This window comes from Lagenorhynchus albirostris, chromosome 9 (assembly GCF_949774975.1).
Source record: "Lagenorhynchus albirostris chromosome 9, mLagAlb1.1, whole genome shotgun sequence".
Lineage (NCBI taxonomy): Eukaryota > Metazoa > Chordata > Mammalia > Artiodactyla > Delphinidae > Lagenorhynchus > Lagenorhynchus albirostris.
In genome coordinates this window covers 94,949,141-94,966,980 of record NC_083103.1, presented here as the reverse complement: position 1 = coordinate 94,966,980, position 17,840 = coordinate 94,949,141, and the positions used below count along the sequence as shown (strand labels likewise).

The 17,840-nt window shown below is 45.4% G+C and overlaps 2 protein-coding genes and 1 long non-coding RNA gene across 9 annotated transcripts in view; 2 read left to right on the top strand and 1 right to left on the bottom strand.

Moving 5' to 3' along the window:
• The first annotated feature begins 5 nt into the window (after positions 1 to 5).
• Positions 6 to 1,863, top strand: RPS25 (ribosomal protein S25). The gene is made up of 5 exons (XM_060160554.1): positions 6 to 160; positions 403 to 498; positions 1,048 to 1,231; positions 1,621 to 1,719; positions 1,813 to 1,863. The coding sequence occupies exons 1-4, from the start codon at positions 158 to 160 to the stop codon at positions 1,713 to 1,715; spliced, it is 378 nt and encodes a 125-aa protein (XP_060016537.1). The 5' UTR covers positions 6 to 157; the 3' UTR covers positions 1,716 to 1,719; positions 1,813 to 1,863.
• CENATAC (centrosomal AT-AC splicing factor) lies at positions 1,828 to 10,282 on the bottom strand. 6 transcript variants are annotated; one of them, XM_060160550.1, is made up of 11 exons: positions 10,127 to 10,282; positions 9,821 to 9,984; positions 9,306 to 9,404; positions 5,852 to 5,918; positions 5,704 to 5,766; positions 5,294 to 5,358; positions 5,033 to 5,141; positions 3,999 to 4,029; positions 2,324 to 2,413; positions 2,119 to 2,251; positions 1,834 to 2,035 (listed from the first exon to the last, which is right to left on the bottom strand). In XM_060160550.1, exons 1-11 carry the CDS (start codon positions 10,244 to 10,246, stop codon positions 1,972 to 1,974), a joined length of 1,005 nt encoding a protein of 334 aa, XP_060016533.1. In that variant the 5' UTR covers positions 10,247 to 10,282; the 3' UTR covers positions 1,834 to 1,971. The 6 variants fall into 6 exon arrangements, with proteins under 6 accessions (XP_060016529.1, XP_060016530.1, XP_060016528.1 ...); XM_060160546.1 differs by having other exon boundaries at positions 1,828 to 2,035; positions 5,033 to 5,358; positions 5,676 to 5,766; XM_060160547.1 differs by having other exon boundaries at positions 1,828 to 2,035; positions 2,119 to 2,413.
• Positions 10,283 to 10,367: 85 nt separating this feature from the next.
• Positions 10,368 to 17,840, top strand: part of LOC132526362 (uncharacterized) — a 44,776-nt gene continuing 37,303 nt past the window's right edge. For both annotated transcript variants that reach the window (XR_009542540.1, XR_009542539.1), the window contains exons 1-2: positions 10,368 to 10,469; positions 12,069 to 12,130. This is a non-coding gene — a long non-coding RNA (uncharacterized LOC132526362). The remainder of the gene's footprint in view (positions 10,470 to 12,068; positions 12,131 to 17,840) is intronic.

Here is a 17,840-nt window from a genome sequence, read left to right as displayed (position 1 = left end):
GGCCTGCCCCTCCCGACTTCCTCCGCGCGGTCCCGCCCCTTACCCCGGAAGCACTCGGTGCAGGCGGAGGTTTCTGGGCTTCTTCGCTAGACGCACTTCCTTTTTGTCCGACATCTTAGGGAGGCGAGGTGGTAGCAGTTGCTCTCCCGGCTTCGCTATGGTGAGAGCTCTGTTTGGGGACAGCCGGCGTGGTTTCGGGAGCCGGCGGTGCCGGCGCGCATTTGGGGCGGCATCGGAGGAGGGCTCCCAGAACTGCCGGGCCGCGTGTCGAGGCGGGCGGGCTATTGCTTCCCCCATGTGCTCCGTCGGTGGAGTCTGGGCGGGGGTTGAGGTGGAGCACAGGGGTAGGGGGAGCGTGGGGCTGCCTTGAGACCTGGCAGTATTCCCGCTTTTCTTCTGTAGCCGCCCAAGGATGACAAGAAGAAGAAAGATGCCGGAAAGTCGGCCAAGAAAGACAAAGACCCAGTGAACAAGTCTGGGGGCAAGGCCAAAAAGAAGGTAGGAGTCAGTCGCTTGAACGTTGAGGGAGGCTGCGGGCACCCGTACCTTATCGATATATTAAGTGACACCTAGCAGATGGCTTGTTAGGTTGTGGGGTCTAGAGTCAGGTTATTACAGCGTATGCTGTTATCAGCATTCTGTTTTTTCGTTATTTGGGGTCACATACGCTGTTTGGCAATTAGATGTGTACAGAGCATTTATTTGGATACGCAGCACGTAGTGTTATTTTAGTTGGTTCCGTGGGGCTCAGTCAGTATCCGAAAGTCTCAATAATAGGTTCCTCCCCCCGCCCCCAACCAGATGTGTCTTTGATGCCCTTAACGACAACCAGGGTCTCTTTTTGCTTTGAATTCTGGTTTTCTAATTATTTGAATCTTAATTTGCAGAGTTTCTGCAAATTCTGCATTTCATAGATTTCTGCAGGCCAAGGAATAGAGCCACTCTCTCAGTATAGCCGTACAACCAAGTAACAGTTCTTTGAGGCAGGTTGTTCCAGAGGAGGGAAGAACTGGAGCACTGATATTTTTTTTTTTTTTTGGTGAGCAGAAGTGGTCCAAAGGCAAAGTTCGGGACAAGCTCAATAACCTAGTCTTGTTTGACAAAGCAACATATGACAAACTCTGTAAAGAAGTTCCCAACTATAAGCTTATAACTCCAGCTGTCGTCTCTGAGAGACTGAAGATTCGTGGCTCCCTGGCCAGGGCAGCCTTGCAGGAGCTGCTTAGTAAAGGTGAGAGGGGTGTGTTGTACTGATTTGTATGCTTTTGCACCTTAAATTGGCCTGACCGTGCTAGCCATCTTAAATGCAATAGGTGGTTGTTAGTAATGTAATTCTAACATGTTATCTAGGTTATTGGTTAGTGCCCAATAATGGAAACAGTGATTTTCAAGTTATAGTAAAGTGCTGTGAAGGTGGCCATCCCAAGAGCAGGTGGTCAGTCCCTTGTTTTAAAAGGGTAAGTCAAATTAGATTATAACCAAGAAATGTAGGCATGCCTCCTAAACTCATGCTTAAATTCAGCATTTCTCTTTTGGGATGGAATATAAAACAGATATTTCTAGTGTCTTATTAAGTATTTCATAGTACTATTGTGCGAAAATTTTATGCTTTCTTTCTAGGACTTATTAAACTGGTTTCAAAGCACAGAGCTCAAGTAATTTACACCAGAAATACTAAGGGTGGAGATGCTCCAGCTGCTGGTGAAGATGCATGAACAGGTGAGCAAGAACCCAGGGGTTCATGGTGTAGGAAGTATGCATCCCTTCACAAGGCTCTATAGTTCTGATTCTTGAATTTTTTTTTTTTTACAGGTCCCACCAGCTGTATATTTGGAAAAATAAAACTTTATTAAATCAAATAAATGGGCGTGTCTGTTTCCTAAGAAAGGCAGTTACAAAGGATAATAGTAGGTATCGGCTTGTTGATTTGGTTTTGAGCATTATGGTGGTTGAAAATGTATTAGGAAACCATTAACTTTTCTTTTTATGTGACTGCTGTTTGTTTCTTGCTGCGGCTTCAGTTTTGAATTGATGCCTGAAAGGAAATGAAGGGTTAGCAGGACGAAGGGTGAGATCTCCAAGGGGGAGTGGGTTGGGGTCCGGACACTGGGCCCATACCTGGATTGCCAGCGGCGTCCATTATTCCAGACCCGGCCAAAAGAGGGCAGCCAGCCTGCACCGGTACTGGAGTTATGATCAAAGTTGGCCCCAACTCTGTCTGGTGGGAGTTTCTTCAATTTCTGTTTTTCCTCTACAATAAGCAGTTTTACGTGAGTAGGAAGACTTAAAGAACCCATCACCATTTCTGAATTAGTTAACTTACTTTCTTTGAGAAACTCTTCATAGGAGGGTCCTATTTGTTGGTTCCCAGAGCTACAGTCCTCATCTTGGACCATCCAGGGAGGTGTGGCACCTGGAAAAGGAAGACCCTTTAAGCAGAAATGAAAGCACTTAAAAGTTTTTAACCTTCAGGCTGTTGTGGAACATAGCTAGCTATAAGTTCCTACCTAATTGAAAATTATAAATGTTTGTAAACAAAACCCAGGAATTCTGGACCATGGGAAGTTGAGGGGCCTAGGCTAATTTAAAAGGTGCTGATACTTAATAGCTGTATCAATACAGCAATACATGCCTGAAAAACTACACACATTTAAAGTGTGCAATTTGAAATGTCTGGGATGAAATCACCACCACCATGTATCCTTGTGCCCCTTTAAAATATTTTCTAGCACACTTCCCTTATACCCCTCTTCCCAGGCAGCCGCTGGTGTGCTTTCTGTTGCTATAGGTTAGTTTGCGTTTTCCGTAATGTTGTATAAATGGCATATATTATGTACCCTTGTGTACCTTTTAGCATAGTTACTTTGAGGTTTTTGTGTTACGCGTGTTTTCAATCGTTCCTTCGTTATTGAGTATTTTTTGAAGTGTTCATTGGCTGAGGCACATTGGGATTTTTTTTCAACTTTTAAAGAAACTGCCAGACTGTTTTCCAAAGTAGTGATGCCATTTTGCATCCCCACCAGCAGTGCATGAGAGTTCCTGCATATATAAATGGTCAGTCTTTAGCCTTTTTTAATTCTTTGGCCACGCCATGTGGCATGTGGTGTTGTTCCCTGACCAGGGATTAAATCCGTGCTCCCTGCATTGAAGAGTGCGGAGCCTTAACCACTGGACCGCCAAGGAAGTCCTAGTTTCAGCCATTTTGATGAGCATCTTTTTATATGCCTTTACTGAGTGTTGAGAGGTTTTCATATATTGAGAATACACATCCTTCATCAGATGCTGCTTTACTTTGGAAAAACGTTGTTATGCTAAAGTTTGTAATCTTCCATTTTTCAAGCAAAGTACTTTTTTCCTTAGTTGAAATACAAGGAGACGAGTGGCTGTAGCATGGCTAATGCCATGGTGGGCACTGTGTACGGTATAGAGACTTCTCTGGCCCTCAGTTGCAATGAGTTTTATTTTTAAATTTTATTTTATTGAAGTATAGTTGATTTACAATGTGTTAATTTCTGCTGTACAGCAAAGCGACTCAGTTATATATGTATTCTTTTTCATATTCTTTTCCATAATAGTTTATCACAGGATATTAAATATAGTTCCCTCTGCTATACAGTAGGACCTTGTTGTTTATACTCTTTATTTTCACTATTAAGTGTATTATTTTAAAAAACACTTTAACACACACTCATATAGTGGTCGAACAAAAAACCCTTATAAGAATTACCATGTCTGACATTTTCTAAGTTTAAAACACCTTAGATCTGAAAGTTTAAAAAAAAAAATCCGGTAAACAGGTGAATGTACATCTGTTACTTTCCTGAGTTACTCAGACACATTTGACATATGTGTCTTCGATACCCTTCTACCAGTGAAAGGCCTAGAACTCAGGTGTGTCTCAAAGATCCCAAGTTCACTGCTGTATCTTAATCAACTTTATTCTTTAAAAAAAAAAAAAAAGCTTCTTACAGTTTGAGAAACATTGCCATGGGTCTTACCTGAGTGGATGTTACCAATTCCTGGTGTATCCTGTAGTTGGAAATGGGAAAAAATCATAAGAAAGCCAAGAGATGATAGGATACTCATAGCCTAGAGGAAGAAATTTTACTGGAGGTGGATGGAACCACTGCCATGATGCTAGTTCTGCACTGGGTTGATGTTAAATCTTACAGAGCACAGCAAATCACTGAAAGACAGTCTTGCCCTCACCAGACTCAAGGTCTTAGTAGCAGAGCTGTCCAAAAATAAGTGCCTACTAGATGTTAGGTAAACGAAACCCTTTTCTTACAGAGCATACATACTACTGGCAAAGAGAAGTATGAATTACGCAAATTACATTCACAGCTTTTTACATGGGGCTACATACATTTATAACAGTTTTCCATGAAAAAGTGACATTCAAGCTAAGAGCTGAAGGAAGGTGAGGGTTAAGTAGATGGTGAGGGAAGGAAAGCATATCATTTAAGACAATGGCAATTACATGTTCAAAAGCAAGGAGGAGCACAGTGCAGCTGGAGGATAGAATGTAAGATAGCAGGTGATGCGATTATTTTCTGTTGTGTTTGGGGCAAGATTGCAGTAGTAGGAATTGTTCCAAGGTGGAATAGAGACCAGCTTGTATTCAGGAGATAAAATAGATAAGACATGCTCATTGAGGGAATGTGAAAAATGAAAGAAAGGAGGAGATAAGAATCTGCATCTACAGTTAATGGAAACACAGGAGTGGTAGGGGTTAGCTTCAGGTACCTGTGGGGTATCTATAAATGTCCCGTATTGAGCTGGAACTGTGGATTCTGCACAGGATGAGATTTAGGAGTTGGTACTTCTATGTGGCAACTGGGGCAGTGTGTGGATAAGATCACCATGGAGGGTGACAAAAAAGTCTAAGAACATGATACTATGGGACAGGGCAGCAAGAGGGAAAAGCCTGCTAAGACAGGAATGGCCAGAATACACAGAAAAGCCAGGAGAGATGGGTGTCCTGGGAACTGAGGGGGCACTGGCCCTTTCCCAACTTTCGTATCCATTGTACCTGATGATGGCCAATGAATGTCAGTGGTTGTCCTGTCTCCATCCAGTCAAGCTCCGGGGCTGGTGGCAGGTCCACATATGAGGGCTGCTGTGAGGTGGAGGCTACTTGGCTGAAAAAGACAAACAGGAGCCAGGCTGGCAGACAAGGTCCTTGAGCCATGAGGATAGCAAAGATGACATTTGTTCCCTTTTCCCAGCCAAAGTTACAGAATGTTCTAAGAGATGTCAGAACTCCCAATAAGAGGTTTCCTAACAGTCTTACCTGTTTGTCCCTTTCCAGCTTCCAGGTGCCGAAGAGCCCTCTTCTGGGTCTGGCACTGTCTGAGGCTGAGTTTGATTCAGGAAAAATAATTGTGTCTAGGATGCTTAAGAATTTGCCTAGGCCATGCTCCCACCCTCCAGAAGTAAACAAATTGACATATTGAGGGTACTGCCCATATCTTGCAAACTTCCCTCCCTCCCTCCCTGCCTCCCTCCCCCAGCCTGGCCCACATCATCTCCACTGACAAAGGCCTGCACCCTGGTGGGCAGGTAAGGGAATTCAAGCCGAGCAGGTAAAGCATGGAGTCCATGAATTCTCATAAGAAGAGCTGGTAGGTGAAATGTTGGACCTGGGAGAAGCAGGAATCAGTGGATTTGGATACTGCTCTGGCTCCTCCGAGGGAAACCAACCTCTAAGACAGACCGAACAACCTCCTGCCGGCTGTGCTCCACCTCACGGATCTGAGCTGCCATCTGTGGGGGAGAGGCTGCTTAGATAGGTACAAAATGGTGGGGGGGGGGGGCCCTGGGTCCTTCAGAGGCCTTTCCTTTAACTCACCTCTTTAATCACTTCATCCTCTTTTTCCTCATAGGAATCCAGACTTTTCACCATGGACTTCTTGAATCTAAAAAGAAAAAGGGCAAGTCCCGGTCAGTTGTGAAAAGATCCTCAGTAGATCGTTTTTCTCTGAATTTTGGGTAGTGTCAAACTCCCAGAAACAAAATAGTACAATGAACACCCATGTACCTCTCCCCCAGATTCACTGTAAACATTTTGCCATACTGGCTCCAGTTTGCTTATAAACACATTGCCTTTCTGCCAAGAACATGAGACTTAATTCTAAATTTTTCAGCATACATCTCCTGGGAACAGGAACAGCCTATGAAACCATTACCATACTTAAGAAAATCAATTTCCCTTTCTTGATGTCCAAATTGTCCCATATTTGGGACAACAATATATTTGCAGTTGTTTTTATCCTACAATACAAAGGTATCTGAATAACATCAATGCTGCTATCAGCAATAAGACTACTAAGCAAAGCTCAAGGTTTCTTTGCAGTTCATTAGTCCTCAGAAAACCTAAGGGTGTACAGTCAGATTTTTGTGTTCAAATGTTACTTGAATTCTTATTCTTTCATCGTTATCAATTGATACATAATTAATATAACTGTCTTTGTTTGCCTAATTATTATTTTTTGAAAATATAACTAGAGAACATTTCTTTGATTTTCACTAAGACTTTGTCTTGAGGACATAACTAAACTGCGTCACCACCCCCCACCCCGATTTGAAGAAGGGTTATTAGTACAGTGAATGTTCAGATACGAACAGTTGGAAGGACTGGAACCAACAGTAACTGACAAAAACCAACTTCCATCTAAATCATCATAAAAATGTTTTAAGTTAAAAAGGGAGGGGGAGAAGGGGGCAAAAGGGGTTTCAGATTGAACAAGATCCTCACATTTCATCTAATACATTCAACCCTGGCCAGCGTATACCAAAACGGAAACTGGATTACTATAATAAAAACTTCTTCTACATCACTCTGTATACACCTGTGTTCCAAGCCCACCCCCATCCCCCTAATGCTTCCAAACTCAACTATTTGATGAAGGAGCTATGTATAAATCTAATCCAGTCTTTGTTATAAGGCTGGTATGTCTGGGTATCAGCTCGGTAAACAAGGCAGCTGAGGTCTTCCAGGTCATCAATAAAATCAAATAACTGATACCATATGTGACAGAGGGGCTGCTGGGATTCACTCTCTTCAGATGTTCTTCGTACATTATACAAACACCTTCCATGCATTCATTCAGATTCATAGCATAAGTTCTGCCTTCTGGCCTCTTGGTAGGCTGTACCAGCAAAATGGTGTGAGACATGTCGCCAAACTCTTGCTGCAGCCGCTGCCGACTACTCTGCCGACTCCGCCACCGCACACGAGCTTATAGCCTTTTTGCCTAATTTTAATATGTAAAACATTTATGTAAGGGAATGGCTCTATCAAGGTGCCTTGCACGTATCCTTACGTGCCTTGCACGTATCCTTACAGGCAAAGCCTTGAACTGCAGCTTATCAGAGTTTTGGCTGAAGGTCTGCGTGATCCTCCTGGAACACAAGAGGACAGGAGGCCTGAAAGGAACTGCTAGGAGGCCATCTCCCACTCGTCTCCCTATCTCTCATGGGAGACCATTATGAAACAGTTTCTCATCAACTCCCAGTTCTGATGGGGTATGGGACTTTGTGCTCTCAGATTTGAGCTGTAGATATAAAAGCACGTAGCTGCAGTCTAGACTTGGCTCCCCAGCAAAAGTATCGCACAGCTCACACTGCAGTCACCCAGCCCTGTTTGTATCAGTATGGTCCTTTTGGGTGTGTTGGACAACCTGGGAGGCTGGCACTTCGGGCTTACTCTTTTCACTGCTTATGTAACAAACTGCCTGAACCTAAAAGTAGCTCACTGTGGGACTTTCCTGGTGGTCCAGTGGTTAAGAATCCCCCTTCCAATGCAGGGGACTTGGGTTTGATCCCTGGTCGGGGAACTAAGATCCCACATGCTACAGGGCAACTAAGCCCACACGCTGCAACTACTGAGCCCATACATGCCACAACTAGAGTGCCCACGTGCTCTGGAGCCTGCACGCACCAGAACTAGAGAGAAGCCTGCACGCTGCAATGAAGATCCTGCATGCCGGCACTAAGACCCGATGCAGCCAAATAAAAAGACTAATCTTTTAAAATAATGATTAGGACTTCCCTGGTGGCGCAGTGGTTAAAAATCCGCCTGCCAATGCCGCGGACACGGGTTTGAGCCCTGGTCCGGGAAGATCCCACATGCCGCGGAGCAACTAAGCCACAACTACTGAGCCTGTGCTCTAGAGCCTGTGAGCCACAGCTACTGAAGCCTGCACACCTAAAGCCTGTGCTCCGCAACAAGAGAAGCCACTACAATGAGAAGCCCGTGCATGCACTGCAATGAACAGTAGCCCCCACCTGCCGCAACTAGAGAAAGTCTGCGCGCAGCAACAAAGACCAGACACAGCCAAAAATAAATTTTTTTATTAAAAAAAAAAAGATTAAAAAAATAATAAAAGTGGCTCATTGTATCTTTACTGGTCAAATCAGTCAGGCTTGGCCTGGCCTTGTCTTGTGTGAGCTTGAAATTTATAAAGCTCAAAAGTCAAATTATATTTAAATAAAAAGTTCAAAGAGTCCATCCTCATAATTCTCAATTATAACCTTTGCTGCTCAACTATCCTTTATTCACCCACCAAAAACCATATGCAGCTGAGCCAGGGTGTGAGGAGTGAGTGGCCTCAGTTTCTTATCTCCTCCCAGTCTGAACCACAGATTTTAAGGCAAGGTGGTGGGATTTAGGCATTTCTTATTTCCTCATTATTCTCCACATTGGGTAGAAAGAAAGAACAAACACCATGTGTTTTCTTAACTTTGGCTTTGGGATCCCCTTGGGTTCCACACTCCACAATCTCAATATGGTCCCAATAAAAGTGATGATGTGAGGCTGCCTGAGTCCTCTTCCTGAGGCAGTCAGGGCTCACTCCCTCTCTGTGCTGTCCAGCTTCCTACAATCCGGTTCCTTGGGGTCCTCCGAGGCCAGTTAAAATAGAGTCTAAAACTATTAAAAGTGGGCACTGGGTGAGCACCAGTTTCTTGCACACTATAAAAAGCATCTTCTGCTCCTAAAGAACCTTAGTAGTTTCTGTGTCATACATTTAAGTAGTTGATTATGGTCAGCTTTAATAAAACACTATTCTCTATTTGCTAAATACATTGTAAATCCCCCCCCCAACTAGATTATAAACCTTTCAAGGACTCTGTCATATTTCTTTTGTGTCCAATATGGTGCCTAGGATAATGAGTGCTACAAAGACAATGGTTACTAATGAAGTCCTTACTAAACTTCCCAAGCAGTAGAGGAAGCTCCAGTACCTGACACAGGCCCAGAGAATCCACACTCTGCTACTTCATCATGTGAAGTAGTGACTTACCGTGCATAATCCTGGGGGGAGATCAAAAACTTCTCTTTCATCTGGAACTCAGCCTTGTTCTCCCACCAGAATCTGTTGGTTGCTTTCTTGTGCTCTGGACTGAGAATGGAAAGGACAAGTTATCTCAATGATAGATTGCAGAATATTACACAGATATCTAGGCATTAGATAAATAATGCAAACTGACATCTGGGTTTCTGTCTCTGGGCAAGGCTGAGAGAATACTGATAGTAGTCTCTTCAAGATCTCCAGTCTCCCCCTTCCAATAAAAATGTGAGAATCTGAGAGGAAGTGATGGGAGGGAACCTTGATTGAACCTGCCCAGCTGACCTTCCCAGCTAGACCACCAACACCACTGGGACCATGGCAGCCGTAAGCCCGCTACCCTCAAGGCTGGCAATGCCTACAAGATGACTCCATCAAATCACAAAAGCGTTCTTCCTCTCACCCACCCTAAACCCTCCCTCCCACAAATGTACACGACTGTTGTATGCGGCTCCCGGCCCGGCGCTCACCTGGCCAGATGCTCCAGCAGCCCCCCATGCAGCACGGTCAGGTTTCCGTGGCTCAGGTGTTTCCTCACCTCACAGCCGCAGCACAGGCACCAGCAGCACCGCTCGTGCTCAGGCACGTAACGCTCCACCTGAGCGGCGCGGACGGCCTTGCGGGCGGCCTCCACCTGCCGCGGAGAGGGTGCCAAGGGGAAGAGGCTAAGTAGGACCCCGGCGGGACCCCCAGATCCCACCCCCTCGGGCCCTCACAGCCCCGCCCCCATTCCCGCCCCGTCCTGTCCAGGGTTTCCTCCAGCCTCCCGTCCGCACCTGAGGCAGAAGCCGCTCCAAAGCCACCTTCAGCTGCCGCTGGTGCTTGCGACTGTAGACGTGTCCGCGGCCGCAGAAGAAGGTCTGGCGGCAAACAGGGCAGCGCTCCGCCGGCGCCATTTACCCAGGACTGGGGATCCGCGACGCGCAGCCTCTCCTTCGCCGTCTGGTGACCTCTGACCCCTCAGGGGCGGGGCGAACCCAGCGGCCCCAGCGGCCCCCAGCGGCCGGCAGGCGCCACTGCAAGTCCTACTACGGTTGCGCGGGTTTTTCTCTGGGAACCCTCATTGCGCACAAATCCAGCCCGTCGCCAGTACCGCCAAATGCAGTCTGGCTGGAAAAGGTGAGGGGAAGGAGCGCACGTATCTGGACACTGACAAGGACCCGTAGAGACAATGTAACAAATCGTAACTAGTATTTATAGGGTACTCAGTGGGGGTCCAGAGCTTTACCTTAACTACCTCAGGTAATCTTCACAATAGCCCTGTGTGGTATCCTGTTATTACTGGCATTTTACAAGCGGGAAACTGAGGCGTGAAGGAGGAGATAAGTTTGTGGAAGGTTGCACAGGTATAAAGCGGCAGAGGCATTGCCAGCAGGCTGTAGGGAACACAAGCTGAAGGCCTAATCTATGACCTAATCACGCTCATACCCCACAGGGGTGATCTGAACGTTGCTCCTGGAAAGCTGTAAAGGGAAAGCTATAAAGGGTGCAGAGTCATTGCTGAGGGTTAGCAGACGTGTTTAATCTGTAAACGTGCTAAACTAGTGGAACTTTATTCTCTACAAGCCATTTCTCCCAGAGTCAACAGCCTTCCTGTCTGTCCTGCTCCCTTAACACCTAAGGTGAATTGCTGCCTCCCAGGGCTGAAATCCCCAGACTGTGATCTCCACCCTAGAACTACCTCCAAAAAGCCTGGGGCCTGGCCCACACCTTAACTTATAGGATGTGCAAACAGAGCTCGCACAAAGTCCCCAGCTTCCCTTCCATTTGTTACCTGTATTGGTGCATTAACCTGGATGGGTTACAACGTCTGTGGGCATATCCAGTCAACTCTACAGAATTCAGACCCAGAAAGTAGCCAGACTCCCCTCCAGACCTTGACTTCCTGACGGAGCTTCCCTTTAGACTCAGGCCTTTGCCAGATGTGATGTATTTTGATGACCTTGCAGTTCTCAGTTCCTTGACCTCTCATCACTCCCCTGGCAGGGGTAATCCTGGACCTTGTCCACCAAAAATTGCTCCTTCTCTGAATTCAAACTCTGAAGTTCTACTCTGACCACCGTCTTCCATCCTCCTGTGTGGACTTACCTTCCATCTGGTCTTTAACTGCAGGGAGACCTCCTTTCCTGAATATGAGTACTCTTATCCATTCACTTGGAAAATCATTCATCGTATGCCAGCTACTGAATGCTTTGCTCTAGGCCAGGTTTAAAAATTTAAAAACCTTTAAAGTGTGGCCTCCTGGTCAGCAGCATCAGCATCTGGGAGCTTGTTAGAAATGCAAATTATTGGGCCCCACCCCAGACCTACTGAATAGGAAACTCCCGAGTGGGTCCGGGCAATCTGTGGTTTAATGAGCCCTTCAGGTGATTCTGATGCTCAGTCAAGTTTGAGAATCACTGGTCTAGGTCTGAGGTCCTCTTGACTTTGCTTTACCCATTGGATCCCAGGAATACCACACTCTCACGGCAACATATTACTTCACTTGACCTACCAAGACTTCTCATTCTGTCACACCCCAACCATCCCATCTGTTTCCGTCATTTGTCCCAAAGCTGCTTTAGAGTAGTCTATACCATCTGCTTAAACTCCTAACTTTTCAGCCCTCTGCAATTTGGCTTTTGAAACTGTTTCCCTAAAGTCTTCCGTTACTGAGTATTCATTCGGCTGCCATCTGAACTAGACTGTGTGAATGGAACTCAATTTCTTCCTCCTCAGATCATCCCGTTTTCATCCTCCCAGTGAATGATAACCACTAAACTAAAGCCTGGAGTTTTGGGGTAAGTTATCTTTTTTTTAAACTTATTTTAATTTATTTTTGGCTGTGTTGGGTCTTCGTTTCTGTGTGCAGGCTTTCTCTAGTTGCGGCGAGCGGGGCTACTCTTCGTTGCGGTGCGTGGGCTTCTCATTGCAGTGGCTTCTCTTGTTGCGGAGCATGGGCTCTAGGTGCACGGGCTTCACTAATTGTGTCTCGTGGGCTCTAGAGTGCAGCCTCAGTAGTTGTGGCGCATGGGCTTTGTTGCTCCGCGGCCCGTGGGATCTCCCAGACCAGGGAAGGGCTCGAATCGGTGTCCCCTGCATTGGCAGGCAGATTCTTAACCACTGCGCCATCAGGGAAGTCCCTACAGTAAGTTATCTTTGATTCTCCCTTTCACTTAGTCCCCACATCCACCCTGTGCAAGCTGTCTTACTGGATTTCTGAGATGTCTAAAATCTGTTCTCCACCTTTTATACTCATAGACCATACCTTATTTCATTTCCCTACCTTTCTTGCTTAGATTCATGTAAAATCTTTCTGACTGGTTTCCAAGTGTCTGGTGTATTTCACCTCCATTTATCCTCCACAGGCTGGTCTTAAGGTAGTCTCTAAAATGACTTTCCTGATTAATTTAATGTCTCTAAGTTGCCTTCAGGAAATATCTAAATTTCACAACATGAATTTTACACTAAGTTTCCTAACCTCCTTTTCAGTCTTGTGTCCCACACTCCCCCCACACCCCCCCACCCCCCCCACCCCCCCGCCACCTATTGCTCCTCCAGGCAATATTCCTGCAGTCCTGTTGCTCCTATGCACTTTAGCATCTCCAGCCCTTGGTTCCCTCTGCCTAGAATTTACTTCTTTCCAGCTCTGCCTGATAAGTTCTTTCTGTTATATAGGGCTCTGAAATATGAACTAGAATGAAATTTCCACAAGGCTGGTGACTTTGTCTGGAACATGGTAAGCTCTCAATCTATTCATAAGCTCTTAGATCAATTCATGATTGAATGAATGAAATGTCACCCCTTTTGTGAAGCCTACCAGAGTGGATCCTGCAGAATTAATTTTTCAATTCCAAGGTCCTTTGCTCATCCTCTTGTCGTTTTGTTTAGTAGTCTAGTCAGTTGAAAACTCAATAGTTAAAAAACTCTTCAAGTGCAGGGACTGTGTCTTGATCATACCTGACTCAGTAGAACTAGCAGAAAGGGATCTTCTATGAATATTTGTCAAGTTAAGTTAAAATCATCAAAACTCCAGGCACCCTGGTGTTAACATGCCCATGGGGTGGGAGTCTGTGCTGGGAAGGAGCCTCAGAAGCGTGCAGCTAACAGCCTGCTAATTATGTTGCAGGAAGGGGGACCCCTTCCAGGGCCCAAGAGTGGGCTCTTGTCTAACACTCGGAAATGAATTGTCTGAGGAGACACATGTACTGACGAAGCAAAAGACATTATTGGGAAGGGGCACCCCGGTGGAGAGCAGCAGGGTAAGGGAACCCAGGAGAACTGCTCTGCCATGTGGCTCGCAGTCCCAGGTTTCATGGTAATGGGGTTAGTTTTCAGGGTTGTCTCTGGCCAATCATCTTTCTTGGCCTATATTTGCTCTGACTCAGGGTCCTTCCTGGTGGCGCATGCATCTCTCAGCCAAGATGGATTCCAGTGCAAAGGATTCTGAGAGCTTGGTAGGACAATATTATGGGCTGGCGTCTCCTCCCTCCTTTTGGCCCCTCCCAGATTCTCCTGGTTAGTTTTCGGTGGCAGCACCATGTTCCTTATTGGGAACTCCTGTTGTGAGACAACTCATGCAAGTGGTTATCATTGTGCCTGGCCAAGGTGGGTGGTATCAGTCAATGGTTCCCTAACAATTAGAGTATCAAACTACAAAACAGGCTAGTGGATAGCTTTATTTATTTAAAAATTCTAAAAAGTAATTTCTTATTAAAAAAGAAAATAAAACCTGTACCGAAGCTATAAATAAAAAGGGGGACTTCCTTGGTGGTCCAGTGGCTAAGACTCTGCACTCCCAATGCCTGGGGCCCAGGTTCGATCTCTGGTCAGGGAACTATATCCCACATGCTGCAACTAAGAGTCTGCATGCCGCAACTAAAGATCTTGCGTGCTGCAACTAAGGCCCAGCACAGCCAAATAAATACATATTTTTAAAATAAATAAATAAAAAGGGATTGGCCTCCATATCTTTTTGCCACCCGCCAATCCCCAAAGATGACTATTACTGATACCTGTTTTCTTTAAGACATTTTCTGTGTGTAGACAACATACTTATATATATATAAACATAGTTTCTGTCACATTTGGAATCATATCGAACATACTGTTCTGCTACTGTTTGTTTTTTTAGCCCTAAAAATGTATTATGAATATCTTTCTACACCAGTACTTTGAGTATGATTTAAATACTGTCTATATCCCCCTGATTCTCAAATGTATTTACGTCTTCAGCTCAGGCTTATCTTCTGAACTCCAGACTTACAACAATTATCAACTTGATGTAACCACCCTGATGTCTCACACATTCTAAACACAAAACTGCTCAAACCTGCTGCTCCTACACAGGCTTCCCCTCCTCATCATTCATCCAATCATTCAAACCAAAAACCTCAGAGTCATTATTTTCTCCTCCTGCATCTAGTCAATACTGTTGACGTGTTGATTCTGCCTCCAAGCTATATCATCAAATCAGGCTGCTTCTCTCCATTTCTACTGCCACCTGGATTCTGCAGTCACCTCCTTACAGGCCTTCCTGCTTCCATGTTTGCCCCCTCCAAGCCACTTTCAATGAGTGGCTAAGCATCATTTAAAAAATAAAAGGGAGTTGGACTTCCCTGGTGGCACAGTGGTTAAGAATCCGCTTGCCAATGCAGGGGACATCACTTCCGGAGAAGAGCTAGCTGTTGTTTTCCAGACCTGGAAAAAAGACCCCGTACTAACTTCTCCTGTGAGAAGTCTTCCCCAGTTCCTCTCACGCTAATTGCCCTCTTCTCTGTGCTTCCAGAGAACAAGGAATCTGCCTGTTAGGGAAGTTACTAGTGACAAGTCCTAGCAAACAGAGCATTCTAACTACCTAATGGGCCCCATGCTAGGCTCTGGGGTTTGGACATGAACGGGACTTATTCCATTGTATTGTCCTCACTGGTTGCCAAGGTCACTGGGGATGAGCGCCTCTGGGACAGGAACTATATCTTTTTTTTTTTTTTTCTGTGGTACACGGGCCTCTCACTGTTGTGGCCTCTCCTGTTGCGGAGCACAGGCTCCGGATGCGCAGGCTCAGTGGCCATGGCTCACGGGCCCGGCCCCTCAGCGGCACGTGGGATCTTCCCGGACCAGGGCACGAGCCCGTATCCCCTGCATCGGCAGGTGGACTCTCAACCACTGCACCACCAGGGAAGCCCCAGGGACTATATCTTATACGTTGCTTGGTTCGGTGGTTTTCTACTTCATCAGCCTTAACACCCTAGGAATGGAGCAAATACTCTGTAAGACCGTCTTTACCATCCTGAAATGAACCATACTGATAAAATAACCTACCTACACATACAATTAAAAAAAAAAATCAAACTGTAATGCTCTAATGGTAATACAACAGAAAAATAAAGGGAGAGAAATGTATAAAAATGTATTCTAGTGGATAAACTATATATGTTCTTTTTTATAAATTTATTTATTTATTTTTGGCTGTGTCTGGTCTTCGTTGCTGCACATGGCTGTGGTTGCATCGAGCGGGGGCTACTCTTCGTTGCGGTGCGCGGGCTTCTCATTGAGGTGGCTTCTCTTGTTGTGGAGCACGGGCTCTAGGCACGCGGGCTTCAGTAGTTGTGGCTCACGGGCTGTAGTGCGCAGGCTCAGTAGTTGTGGCACACAGGCTGAGTTGCTCCATGGCATGTGGGATCTTCCCAGACCAGGGCTCAAATCCATGTCCCCTGCATTGGCAGGTGGATTTTTAACCACTGCGCTGCCAGGGAAGTCCGATAAACTATATTTGAAAATATGAGACAGTTAAAAAATTGTAGATACTTATTGTGAATAGCTTAAAGAGATGTCATTCAAATGATTATTGAAATACTTAAAAAAATAGATATAGAGCTATTCTGATTTTTTAATTTATTAGTTAATTAGTTTGCACCAGGTTTTAGCTGTGGCTCGCTGGCTCCTTAGTTGTAGCATGCATGTGGGATCTAGTTCCCTGACCAGGGATCAAACCCGGGCCCCCTGCATTGCGAGTGCAGAGTCTTAACCACTGTGCCACCAGGGCAGTCCTGAAAATACTTTTTTCTGTATATTGGCTACCTTGAAATAGCTAAATATTTGTTTATACATGTAGAATCCCGATGATTACAACAAATACAAACAGACCAATACAGGCATGTGGTATTGGTGAGTTAAATACCAGAGCAACTTTGCTGTCAGTGAAGTGATTTTCCGAAATGGCAAACAACTCTCAGAAAACTTCCAAACTAAAAAAAGTACAGTCTTCCTTCACTTTACATAAGAGTTGCATTCCTGGAAAATTTAGTATATAATAAAACAACACAACAAATACTTTCTGCTTAGGTGTAAAACCGGGTTAGGTTCTTGGCTCAGCTCATTCTCAATGGCCTTTGGTATGAGGCTCAGCTCTTTAAGGTGAGACACTGCCTCCTGCACTGACACTTGACACTCCTGGGCCTGCCAATCCCCCACATCCTTGCGGCAACCACAGGGCCAGTGAGAGCCCCTGGCCTAGCGCTGCTTTGGGTGCATATTCCAGAATGAATGCAAAGCTGGAGCCGGTAGAGCAGAGGTGGCTGTGGTGATGGACAAGTGACCAGGGCGAGACTGCATGTCTGTTACCAAAAACGTGCAAACCAAGCAGATGAACCGGGGCCTTTCTTCAAAGGTAAAGATTTTGGTCAGATAGGGCATGGGCCATGCTTTTCAGGAATACCATGTTTCAGAGACTAGGGAGGAGGCAGTCTGATTTTATAGTGCTATAGACTGCAAGGGATTAAGGGCTGAATAAGTGGACAGAAATGAAGGCAACTCCTTAAATAGCTATCACACTCAACTACCTGAGAAGAATAACAGTACCTACTCCTTAAGGCCTCTATATGGATTAAACCTGCAAATGCACTTAGAATGATGTCTGGTCCAATTGTAAGCACTCAATGTTAATATGCCAGACACAGGACTACACACTTTCCATTGTCCTATTTAGTTCCCAAATCAAATCTGTGTGTACTTTTATTATCCCCAATTTGCATGCAAAAGAAACAAGTTTAGAAATGTTAAGAAAACTGTGCTAAAGAAGATACAGTGAGAGATGACAGGTCATCTGCTGAGTGGGAGCAGAGCGGAGAGTCAGAGATGGAGCAAGGTCCCGGCTCCCACTGAGAGTTGCCAAGTGCTGAAAGTAAATCCAGGCCATTACTAGTCCACCAGCATCCTGGAGGAAGGAGGCGGGTCCTAACTAGACATCACAAGAAGCAAAAACACAGCTACTGTTTATTTAGAACTGGGAGCCAGGTTTGGTATGAAGCACTCTACTCCATCCCCCCCCATCTCCATGCTGGTACAGTACTAAGAAAGAGCCATCAGGGACTTCCCTGGCAGTCCAGTGGTTAAGACTCCACGCTTCCACCACAGGGGGTGCGGGTTCAATCCCTGGTAGGGGAACTAAGATCCCACATGCCATGCTGTGTGTCCAAAAACAATAAAAATAAATAAAAATTTAAAAAAGAA